Source organism: Mobula birostris, chromosome 4 (genome assembly GCF_030028105.1).
Source record: "Mobula birostris isolate sMobBir1 chromosome 4, sMobBir1.hap1, whole genome shotgun sequence".
In the NCBI taxonomy this organism is placed as follows: Eukaryota; Metazoa; Chordata; class Chondrichthyes; order Myliobatiformes; family Myliobatidae; genus Mobula; species Mobula birostris.
The window spans coordinates 173,844,067-173,856,473 of record NC_092373.1 but is presented as its reverse complement, the minus strand read 5'-3'; the positions used below and the strand labels follow the sequence as shown (position 1 = coordinate 173,856,473).

The window sequence follows — 12,407 nt, the reverse complement described above, 5'->3', positions numbered from 1 at the left end:
TGCAGGTGTAAACCGGAAGTATAGAATTAGATGCTTATAAGAATGTAGATTCTTTCTGAATCTGTTCTCCCAATTGTATTCGTTTTTTCTGAGTTCAAGCTTCCCTGAACAACTTGCCTTGTTCTGTTTGAATCCCCGCCATTGGTTCTCTCTTTCAGGTAGCCCAGCGTTAATGCATCGCAACCTGACCGCAACCAGCATGAATGACATCTCGGACAAACCAGACAAGGACCAGGTAAGAGATTGGTCGTAGAGGAACATAACATAGGACTAAAGTCAGTGGTTAATTTATTCCCGTAAAGCCATAGAGATATACGACACATATATAGACTGCTTGGCCAGCGAGTCCATATTGCCCATGGTGCCCACCCAGCAAGGCCCAATTTCCAGTGTTCAGCCCACATCCCAAGCACCATCTCTCCATGTACCTGTCCAAGTGCTTCTGAACTGATATTATTGTACTTACCTCAACGACTTCCCCTGGCAGCTCATTCCATAGACTCAACACCCTTGCATGGAAAAATGTCCTCTCAACACTTGTTTAAACCTTTCCCCTCCCACCCTAAATCTATGTGTCCTCTAGTTTTGGACTTCTGTACCCTGGGAAAGCTACTTTTAATGTCTGCTTTACCTATGCTTCTCATAATTTTAAACAATTTTATAATACTTAATTTTAAGCAATTCGATAATCCGACACTAATCCCATTTTATTCTCTCTACGTTCCCATCAACTCCCACCATCTTCCCCCCTCTGCGACACACTGCAGTCAATTTATTGCGGCCAGTTAACTGACCAACTTGCACGATTTTAGGGTGTGGAAGGAAACCGGAATACCCAGGGGAAACCCACGCATTTACAGGGAAAACATCCAAGCTCCGTGCAGGCGGTAGCCGAGGTCAGGACTGAACCGTGGTCTCTGGAGCTCAGAGGCAGCAAACTGCACCACTGAGCCACCCATTCTTCAGGCAGCTCGTTCCATGTACTCATCTCCCTCTGTGTGGAAGAAGCTGCCCCTCATGTCCCTTTTAAATACTCGCCCTCTCACTTTAAATCTGTGCCCTCTAGTTCTGGAGTAAAGACTGACCATTCACCTTATTGATACTCCTCATGATTTTATAAATCTCTAGTTGTCAATTCAAGCAGACATGTCAATACCATCTTCAGCTCATTTAGGGATGGACAATAAATGCTGGTTTTGTCAGTCATGCCATCAGCTCATGCACATGAAAGAGAAGATGCCGTTATCCAGATAAGTAATTCCTTGAAAGTGTCATTACAGGTAGATGGGGTTGTAAAGAGAGCTTTTGGTAGATTGGCCTTCATACATCTGGGTATTGAGGACAGCAGTTGGGATGTTGCGTTGAAGTTGGATATGGCGTTGATGAATTGGGCAACTTTAGAGTATTGTGTGCAGTTCTGGTCACCCACCTATAGGAAAAGTATCAATAAACTTGAAAGAGTACAGAGAAAATTTGTATAGGTGTTGCCAGGACTTGAGCTGAGTTTCAGAGGTAAAGTTGAATGTTAAAGGGAGGAAAGATTTAAAGTTGATCTGAGTGGCAACTGAGTGGTGAGGTGTCAAAGGAAGTGATAGAGGCAGGTACAATAACAGCATTTGGGCAGGGTCATGGACAGGAACAGTAGAGATATGTCCCAAACATATCAAATGGGACTGTGTCACAGTAACGACTGAACAACAGTGAGGAGGAACGACAGACTCCCATGTGGAGATGGAAACATGAGTTTATACATAGGACTTCCAATAGAATGTTGATGGATCGACCAAGCAACACTGTCAGACAAATCCTTCTCAAAACAAGGACTCTGTGGTAAGCACTGGTCGAGAGCCCACTTTAAATAATCACAGTATGTGGAAAACCTGTGCCAGTCACAGTTGACAAGATTAAACAGAAAGCGCAAGGGTTTAACAACTCCTGTTAAGACAACAATTAACAAGTACAGGACCTTTAGAAATCTCGGAGCCCAACGTTCTACGCTCACCAGACAGCTCAGTTGGGTATTTTGGTTGGCAAGGATGAGTTGGTCCGTGCTGTTCAGCTCTATAGCTCCATGACTAGATATTGAAGACAGTTGTCAGGTCATTACAAAGTGATAATCAAAGTTGTATCTATTATTTCCAGTCATGTTTGTTGAGGGATAAGTATTGACTCTGGGGCTAACTACTGCTCCCCTTTGAACTTCAGCTACACCATCATTCCCATCAGGGCAGCAGGGCCTTGATGGGTCTTAGCTGGTACATGGCCTTGTAGATAGTTAGCACGCCCTCAGTGCTGTTGTTGTGTCTGGAGTTATGCTCAACCTGTGTTGCTTTGACTCAGTTTGTTTACAGTTGAGAAACAGCCAACCATTGACATTAGAGTGCAAAGCCAGCCTATTTGTCCCCTCTGCTCTTCCCATGTGTTCATCAAACTTCCCCTTAAGGCTACCTCTGTGGGAATGAGTTCCATTCTCTCCCTACTCCCAAGGGAGAGAATTTTTTCTGAGCTCTGCTTTTGAATTGCTAGTGACCGTTTCACACCCAGCTCTCCAGTTTTAAGTTTTCCTATACAGAGCCATCTCTGAGCCAAAGTGCCAAGCAGCCTTTTACTCCCCATCTACCTTCCCTAACCACCACTTTTTGGTTTTCTCGTTCCAGCTGAAGAACAAGTTCATGAAGAAGTTGCCTCGGGACGCTGAGGCCTCCAATGTGCTGGTGGGGGAAGTGGATTTCCTGGAGACTCCCTTCATTGCCTTTGTGCGCCTGCAGCAGGCTGTGATGCTGGGGGCTCTGACAGAGGTCCCTGTGCCAACCAGGTGAGTGGATGCTGGAGGCCTCTCCAGCTTCCACAGGCCGGTCCCATCATCGGCTGGGGATCAGTGATGACTCTGGTCACTGATGGGTAGGAGTTGTCCCGCCCCTGAGATAGGAGTTCAGATCCATAGGTACCGGCGCAGTGCTGAGGGCATGCAGCATTGATGGCTAATCTGTTGATAGATAAATTAAGTGACCTGTATATTCTTGTCATTAATCCAAAGAGGGTGCAGAAATGATTTACAAGGATGTTGTCTTGACTGGAGGCTTGAGTTATGAAGGAGAATCACAAAAGATTAGTATTGAGTTTCAGCAAGTAGTTAAAGGGTCAAATTGCATGTTAGGCTTTATTATAACAGGGTTTTTTTAAATAGGTAAATCTTGTAGTCGTAGAGATGGCCCAAATTTGATTCACCTTACTAATTCCTGGGATGAGAGGGTTGTTCTAACAAGTGGTAGCCCCTGGAATAGTCTGTACTGTTGTGGCTGCCATACCACAGGAAGGATGTGATTAAGCTAGGGAAGGTGCAGAAAAGACTCTCAAAGTTGTGGAAGGGCTCGAGTTAGAAGGAAACATAATGAGTGTATAACTGGAGTAAAGGAGGCTGAGAGGTGACTGTGTAGAGGTTTATAACATTATAAGAGGTATCGATAAAGTGCATAGTCACAGTCGTCTTCTCAGGGTAAGGGAGTCCAAAACTAGAGGCCATCAGTTTAAGGAGAAAGATTTAAAGGGGACCCAAGTGGCAGGTTTTTCGCATGGAGGATGGTAGGTACTGTATATTGTACAAGCTGCTAGAGGAAGTGGTGGTGTGGGAGGGTGGGTGTTGCATTTACAATGTTTAATATGAAAGGTTTAGAGGGATATGGACCAAAAAGGATTGGTTAAGACCGGCATGGACAAGTTGGGCCAAAGGGCCTTATTCTGTGCAGTATAACTCTGACTAGAATTATACATTGAATTTAATGTTATAAATCAAAACAATTGCCCTGATTACAGAGAGATCTGTACAGAATGATTCATTATTTATCACAGGTCCATGTGTTTCAGGTGAGATGACTGAATTCTTGGTGAAGGGAGACACTTCAAGGAATGAGTTAAAGGGAGAAGAGGGATAAGGAGAAATTTCCAGAACTTGGGACTTTGGCAGCAGAAGGCATGGTCACCATCGGGATGGTAATAGCTGGGGGCGTCCCAGTCACTGGAATGGAGCAGAGCAGAGATCTTGGAGGGTGGCAGGGCTGGAGGAGTGACAGAGGCAGTGAGAGAGGGGGGAGATAAAGACATGGTGAAGTTGGCATATTGGATTCCAAGGCGGGTCAGTGAGTCCAGATGTGAGGTGGATAATGTAATCATTAGACCTGGTGTGATTTTTAATGGGAATAAAGTTATTTTTCTGTTTATCCAGATTCCTGTTTGTTCTGCTGGGACCGAAAGGCAAGGCTAAATCCTACCACGAGATCGGAAGGGCGATTGCTACGCTCATGTCAGATGAGGTGAGACTGATGAGCCTGTCACCACCTCGTGACACCAATACCGGAATTCCTGGGCTTCCCGGTCAGGTGGAGTGGATCCACCGGGATCCCCTTGCCAGCCACCATTCCACACTCAGTAAAACCCAAGTTACACAATGTCTGACTATTCCAGAAATCCTTATGGTTCAGCACTTCAATCTCTGGCCCCCACTCTGCCTCGGACCCCGGTTCCTCTCTGAGATCCCAGTTTTTGCACTTCAACAAATGTACATGGTTCTGTTTTCCACACTTCCTGTAACTTAGGGAAAAAATTAGAAAGGTTAGCTTTATTTGCCATGTGTACGTCAGAACATCAAAACAAACAGTGAATTGTGTCGTTTGCATCAATGACCCACACAGCCTGAGGGTGGGTGTGCTTGGAGCCATGTTTCTGGTGCCAACGTAGCATGCTCCCAATTTTCTAACCCATACAGCTTTAGAATGTGGGAGGAAACTGGAGCACATAGAGGAAGCCCATGCAGTCACGTGGAGAACATACTAACTCCTTACAGACAGTGGTGGGAATTGAACCTGAGTCAATGATGCTGTGAAACATTACACTCACGGCCACGCTACTGTCAACAATTAACTGGTCTTACTGGAAAGTTTGTTTTTCTCACAACATGTAACATTTAAAAATATAGAATTTCAAATTTGTTGAGAGTTTTACTCAAAAATAATGCCCAACAGGCTAACTTACTTGTCATATGACATTGCCAAAGTCTTGAACATCCTACCAAAAGCTGAAAGTGGATATGGAGAGGCTGTTTACATCAGTAGCTGAATCCAGGATCCAAGGCACAGCCTCAAAATAAAGGATGGTTAAGGATGGTCCTTTTACATCTGAGATCTAAAGGAATTTCTTCAGGCATAGAGTGGTGAATCTAAGAATTCGTTGCCACAGAGGAAAGTGGAGGCCAAGTCTTTGAGAGTTTTTAAGGCAGAGGTTGGTAGGTGCTTGATTAGTAGTGGTGGTTAAAAGTTACGGAGAGAAGGCCAGAAAATGGGGTTGATAGAATGGCGGAGTAGACTTGAACCAAATGGCTTGTTTCTATTCCTTATGGTCTTATTCCGTTCCAAGTGAGTTTTATGGCACTTTCTGAAGTCTAATTCATAGTCCTGCAGTTTCAATCAAATTCTGAATGAGAAGCTGGTACCTGATTGGAGACTGGCAGTTTCAAACTATGTTTTTGGCTTGATCACATATATTTTCCCAAAAAGAAGCATGGAGAGTTAAATTGGGCTGGTTCAGCTCTGGACTTTATCCAGGAGAGGAAGATGTACTCAGTATTGTGACACCGGTTGCCTGAACTGGATCAGTACAGTGGCATGCAAAAGTTTGGGCACCCCAGTCAAAATTTCTGCTACTGTGAATAGTTAAGTGAGTAGAAGATGAACTGATCTCCAAAAGTCATAAGTTAAAGATGAAACATTCTTTTCAATATTTTAAGTAAGATTAGTGTATTATTTTTGTTTTGTACAATTTTAGAGTGAGGGATAAAAAAAGGAAAGGAGCACCACGCAGAAGTTTGGGCACCCTAAGAGATTTGAGCTCTCAGATAACTTTTACCAAGGTCTCAGACCTTACCTAGCTTGTTAGGGCTATGGCTTGTTCACAGTCATCATTAGGAAAGGCCAAGTGATGCAAATTTCAAAGCTTTATAAATACCCTGACTCCTCAAACCTTGTCCCAACAATCAGCAGCCATGGACTCCTCTAAGCAGCTGCCTAGCACTCTGAAAATTAAAATAAATGATGCCCACAAAGCAGGAGAAGGCAAAGTGTTTTCAGGTAGCCGTTTCCTCAGCTGGTAATGTAATTAAGAAATGGCATTTAACAGGAACGGTGGAGGTCAAGTTGATGTCTGGAAGACCAAGAAAACCTTCTGAGAGAACTGCTCGTAGGATTGCTAGAAAGGCAAATCAAAACCCCTGTTTGACTGCAAAAGACCTTCAGGAAGATTTAGCAGACTCTGGAGTGGTGGTGCACTGTTCTGCTGTGCAGCGACACCTGCACAAATATGACCTTCATGGAAGAGTCATCAGAAGAAAACCTTTTCTGCGTCCTCACCACAAAATTCAGAGTCAGAGGTTTGCAAAGCAACATCTAAACAAGCCTGATGCATTTTGGAAACAAGTCCTGTGGACTGATGAAGTTAAAATAGAACTTTTTGGCTGCAATGAGCAAAGGTATGTTTGGAGAAAAAAGGGTGCAGAATTTCATGAAAAGTACACCTCTCCAACTGTTAAGCACGGGGGATGGATCAATCATGCTTTGGGCTTGTGTTGCAGCCAGTGGCACGGGGAACATTTCACTGGTAGAGGGAAGAATGAATTCAGTTAAATACCAGCAAAGTCTGGAAGCAAACATCACACTGTCTGTAAAAAAAAAAAAAAAAAAAGCTGAAGATAAAAAGAGGATGGCTTCTACAACGGGATAATGATCCTAAACACACCTCAAAATCCACAATGGACTACCTCAAGAGGTGCAAGCTGAGGGTTTTGCCATGGCCCTCACAGTCCCCTGACCGAAACATCATCGAGAATCTGTGGATAGACCTCAAAAGAGCAGTGCATGCAAGACAGCCCAAGAATCTCACAGAACTAGAAGCCTTTTGCAAGGAAGAATGGGTGAAAATCCCCCAAACAAGAATTGAAAGACTCTTAGCTGGCTACAAAAAGTGTTTACAAGCTGTGATACTTGCCAAAGGGGGTGTTACTAAGTACTGACCATGCAGGCTGCCCAAACTTTTGCTTTGGTCCCTTTTCCTTTTTTGTTATTTTGAAACTGTGAAGGAAATAAAAAAGTAATCTTAAAATATTAAATAAATGTGTCATCTTTAACTTTATGCCTTTTGGAAATCTTTTATTTGCTTAGCTATTCACAGTAACAGAAATTTTGACCAGGGGTGCCCAAACTTTTGCATGCCCCTGTACTTGGTGTTACTTCTACAACAGGTCAATGACATTCTTGAGGTTGATGGGAGTTAGGTGGGTCGTCTGTTAAAAGCTTGGAACAGGAGACTGCAGATACTAGAATCTGGAGCACCGAACAGGCTGCTGGAAGAATTGGGCAGATTGAGCAGCATCTGTGTGGTGTGGGGTGGGTGGGTGGGTGGTGGTGGAGGTTAAAACATTCCATCAGGACTGGGAATGGCCTTGGTGAGTCAGGGTATGGTGTATCAGAGTTTCATATGCAGTTCTGGTCACCTCATTACAGGAAGGATATGAAGGCTTTGGAAAGGAGGCAGAAAAGGTTTACCATAATGCTCAGATCATGTGGAAGGCCTGCTGCGTTCATCAGCAACTTTGATGTGTGTTACCACAATGCTGCCTGGATTAGAAAGCATGGGCTCTAAGGAGAGATTGATCAGGCTTGTGTTGTTTACTCTGGAGAGGCATAAGCTGGAACTTTTTTTAAAAAAAATTATGAATGGCACAGATGAATGGTCTTTTTAAATCTCCCTGTGGTAGGAATGTCAAATATTGGAGGACGTGCATTAAAGGTGAGAGAGGTTAAAAAGGTTAAAGGGGATGTGCAGTTTTTACACAGTCATAGATGTCTGGAATGGGCTGGTGGTGGAAACTGAAATGATAATGGTATTTATGAGACTCCTAGACACATGAATATTCAGGAATGTAGGAATATGGCTCAGGTGCAGGCAGAAGAGATCAGTTAACTTTGCATTGTGTTCAGCATAGATATTGTGAGTCAAAGACCCTGTTCCTGTGCTGTAATGTTCAAAGTTCTCTGCTTTTATTTTACACTAATCAGTTGTCTAATGAAAATTGGACAGGGCTGTAGACCAGGAACTCTGCCCCTTCACCTTTTTGAATTCTGGACTGGACACTGCAGTTTCTAATTGGCCCCATGACAACACAGTCACCAAAAGCCTGACATCTGTCAACCCTCCTTGTCTGTGGCGCAGGGCGTTCCAGCATTGTCCTGCTGAATGAGATCCCACCCCAAGTCACATCAATGTTTCTTGGCAGACTGCAGGGACACAGCAAATGTGCCAACTGGACACCCTCCTGAGCCTGTGGTTTCCTGTGCAGGAAGCACTAAACGTGGAATTGAATCAACCTTGAGGTTGGCTCTTCCTTGTTCATCACTTCACATGAGTTCCCCTTGCAAGCATCAGCAAAGACTCACTTGTTCACTGTCCCTCTGCTCCTGTCACAGACCAGTCCCACTGCTGCACACTTGTAAAGGGATTCCCGAACAAACAACAAGTTCATCGTGCTCTCCGGGGTTGTCCTCAAGTCACAGAGAGATATGGCACGGAAACAGGCCCTTCAGCCCATCCTGTTCAACCAACCATTTACAGTAATCCTACACAAGTCCCCTTTTTGTTCTCCCTCACCCACATGCTGGTGGTAATTTAATTAACCCACCAACCCACACGTCTTTGGAACGTGAGAAGAAGCCAGGGCACTTGGGGGAAGCGCACATGATCACAGGGAGAACATGCAAACTCCACATAGTCAGTGGCTGAGGTCAGGATTGAATCTGGGTCTCTGAAGCTATGAGGCAGTGTTCTACCGTCTGCACCACTGTGTCATGCACATTGTGTTGTACTCTTAGTCCTCTCACAACACCAGTTCTGGTCAAAGTGCGGTGGTGTGTCTGCCTCCAGCATCTCTGCAACTAATGTCAGCTTCCCAACAACTCCCTATATTTCCCTTCCTTTGCTTCCCACTCATCCTTCTACCTTTTAACTTACATAAACATCCATCTGGAAGGTGTGAACAGTAATTGGTAAACTGATATCTATATATCACTTCATTAAGGCAGTACAAAGGAAAACACAAACAGAATATGGCATGGTAAGACCATAAGACAGAGGAGCAGAATTAGGCCATTCAGCCTATTGAGTCTACAATGCTATCTATCATGGCTGAATTATTATCCCTCTCAACCACATTCTCCTGCCTTCTCTCCGTAATCTTTGATGCCCTGATTAGTCAAGAACCTATCAACCTCCACGTTAAATATACCCAATGAGTTGGTCCATACAGCAGTCTGCGGCAATGAATCCCATGGTTTCACCAGCCTCTGGCTAAAGAAATGTTTCCTCATCTCTGTTCTAAATGAATGTTCCTCAGTTGTGAGGCTGTGCCCTCTGGTCCTAGACTCCCCCACTTTAGGGACATTCTCTCCACATCCACTCTACCTCGGCCTTTCAATATTCGATAGGTTTCAATGAGGTTTCCCCTTCGTTCTTCTAAACTCCAGTGAGTACAGGCCCATAGCCATCGAATGTTCCTCATGTGTTAACCCTTTCATTCCTAGCATGATTCTTGTGTATCTCCTCTGAACCCCCTCCAATGACAACGCACCTTTGGCACGTCGGGGCCAAAAACTGCTCACAAAACTGATGCCGTATTAAACCTCAGCATTACATCTTTGCTCTAATATTCTAGTCCTCTCGTAATGAATGCTAGCATTGCATTTGCCTTCCTTACCACAGACACGACCTGCAAGTTAACCTTTAGGGAACCCTGCACAAGGACTCCTAACTCCCTTTGTACCTCTGATTTTTGAATTTTCTCCCCAATTAGAAAATATTCCACACCTTTATTCCTTCTGCCAAAGTGCATGATCATGCACTTCCCAGCACTGTATTCCATCCGTCACTACCTTGCCCGTTCCCCCATTCTGTCTAAGTTCTTCTGAAGGCACCCTGCTTTCTATCACTACCTGCCCATCCACCTATCATCATTTCATCCACCAACTTGGCCACAAAGCCATCAATTCCTTCATCCAAATCATTGACATATAATGTGAAAAGAAGTGGTCCCAAACTGACCCCCGTGGCACACCACTAGTCACTGGCAGCCAACCAGAAAAGGTGGCCTTTATTCCCACTCTTTACCTCATGCAGTCAGCCAATCTCCTATTCATCCTAGTACCTTTTCTGTCATACCATGAGCTCTTATCTTGTTAAGTATCCTCATGTGTGGCACCTTGTCAAAGGCCTTCTGAAAATCCAAATAAACAACATCTACTGACTTTCCTTTGTCTATCCTGCCTGTTATTTCCTCAAAAGAATTCCAACAGGTTTGTCAGGCAAGATTTCTTCATCAGAAAACCATACTGACTTTGGGCTAATTTATCATGTAGTCCGAAACCTAGTCCTTAATAGTAGAATTCAACATCTTCCCAACCAGTGAAGTCTGGCTAACTGACCTATAATTTCCTTTCCTTTACCTCTCCCCCTTCTTGAAGAGTGGAGTGCCATTTGGAATTTTCAAGTACTGTGACTGTGGAACCATTCCAGAATCTAGTGATCGAGTTACAGAGGAAGTGCAATGCAGGCAGACAATAGGCTAGATAAGTTTTGAAGTCTGGAGTCCACCTTAACGTATTAGATGGCCATTCAATAGTCTGATACCAGCAGGATGGAAGCTGCCTTTGACCCTGGTGGTATAAGATTTCTGGCTTTTATATCTTCTGCCCGATGGGAGGGGGTGGAGCAGAGAGAATGTGTAGAGTGACTGGGGTCTTTGATTATGCTGGCTGCTTTACTGAGGCAGTGAGACGTGTAGAGGGGAGGCTGGATTTTGTGATGTGCTGAGCCATGTCCACAACTCTCTTACTGTCTCGGGCAGAGCACATGTAACCTGTCCTCCCTGATCCAGGTGTCGTTAATTGTATCTGTTCACGCTTTTCTGGGTCGAGACATTACACTGAATCATTTTAATGGTCCCATTTCAAAACTGAGACTGCTAAAAAGGGCATCAAACCTGAAACAGTATCACTGTTTCTGCTGCCCAACTTGCTGAGTGTTTCTAGTATTCGCTGTTTTTATTTCAAATTTCTTGCACCTACAGTAGGTTTTTTGCTGAGAAAGGGTTTAAGGGTTAAATCATAAAGATAAATATTCCCTATTCTGTCCCGAAGTCAGAATAGAGCAAAGCCATTTAACCCTTCAAATCTGTACCTGTCCTGCATTGGCTAAACTGGATTCACTGCAGGTTTGAAAGACTGAATGGCCTTTACCTGTTCTTACTTTCCCAGTTGGGGCATGATCATGGAAGACTGTATTTTGTGGCATTTGCCACTGTTGTTTAATGTTCATTGAAAGGTTACTTTTCTCTCTGTCGATCGATTTAGCTATTTCATGACATTGCTTACAAAGCCAAGGATAATGAAGATCTTCTGGCTGGAATCGACGAGTTCCTGGATGAAGTAATTGTCCTGCCGCCAGGCGAGTGGGATCCTGAGATCAGGATTGAGCCTCCAAAGTCGCTGCCTTCTTCTGATAAAAGGTAAACGGAGCTTTTATTTCTGCAGAAAACGGTGCCACAGATGATCTGTGTTCGGGGAGCCAGACAGGCCAGCAAAAGCTCAGCAAATCCCTTGTCCTCTATGGGCCAGGCAGCCAGAGGGAAGAATCCCCCATTCTTTGGAGATGATCCCATTTATCCATCTCGGATCATGCAAGGCTTTCAAAGAAAATCGGGGAAGTTCTCCTCAGTGTTCAGGCCCAAATTCTTGCTGTAAGTAGCATGATAGAATTTATGAGGACATTGTCAAGATTTAAATTATAGAAAGAAATTGGACAAGTTGGGTCTTTATTAACTGGAGTGCAGGAGAATGAGAAGTTATTTTATAGATGTGTATAAAATCATGAGAGTTATGGATAAGGTATACGCAGTCTTTTTCACAGAGTTGAGGAATCAAGAACTAGAGGGCATGGGTTTAAGTTAAGGGGGAGAGATTTAATAGGAACCTCAGGGGCAACTTTTTACAGAGCAGGTAGTCGAACGGTATATGGAATGAGCTACCAGACGAACATTAAAGATTATCTTTATTTGTCACATGAAACATTGAAACATGCAGTGAAATACGTCGTTTGCGTCAATGACCAACACAGTCCAAGGATATGCTGGGGGCAGCCCACATGTGTTGCCGTGCCTCTGGCACCAACTTACCATGCCCACAGTGTCCAAACCCGGACGTCATTGGATTGTGGGAGGAAACCAGAGCACCTGGAGGAAACCCATGTGGTCACGGGGAGAATGTACAAACTCTTTACAGACAATGGTAGAAATTGAGTTTGGTTTGCTGGCAGTC

General features: G+C 44.1%; 1 protein-coding gene across 5 annotated transcripts in view; it reads left to right on the top strand.

Annotated features, from left to right (window-relative positions):
* The window catches only part of LOC140196760 (electrogenic sodium bicarbonate cotransporter 1-like), a 220,145-nt gene that overhangs the window by 87,113 nt on the left and 120,625 nt on the right, over window positions 1-12,407 (top strand). For all 5 annotated transcript variants that reach the window (XM_072256490.1, XM_072256492.1, XM_072256489.1 and 2 more), the window contains 4 exons: window positions 159-235; window positions 2,658-2,815; window positions 4,223-4,310; window positions 11,445-11,599. In XM_072256490.1, coding sequence (XP_072112591.1) covers window positions 159-235; window positions 2,658-2,815; window positions 4,223-4,310; window positions 11,445-11,599 — 478 coding nt within the window. The remainder of the gene's footprint in view (window positions 1-158; window positions 236-2,657; window positions 2,816-4,222; window positions 4,311-11,444; window positions 11,600-12,407) is intronic.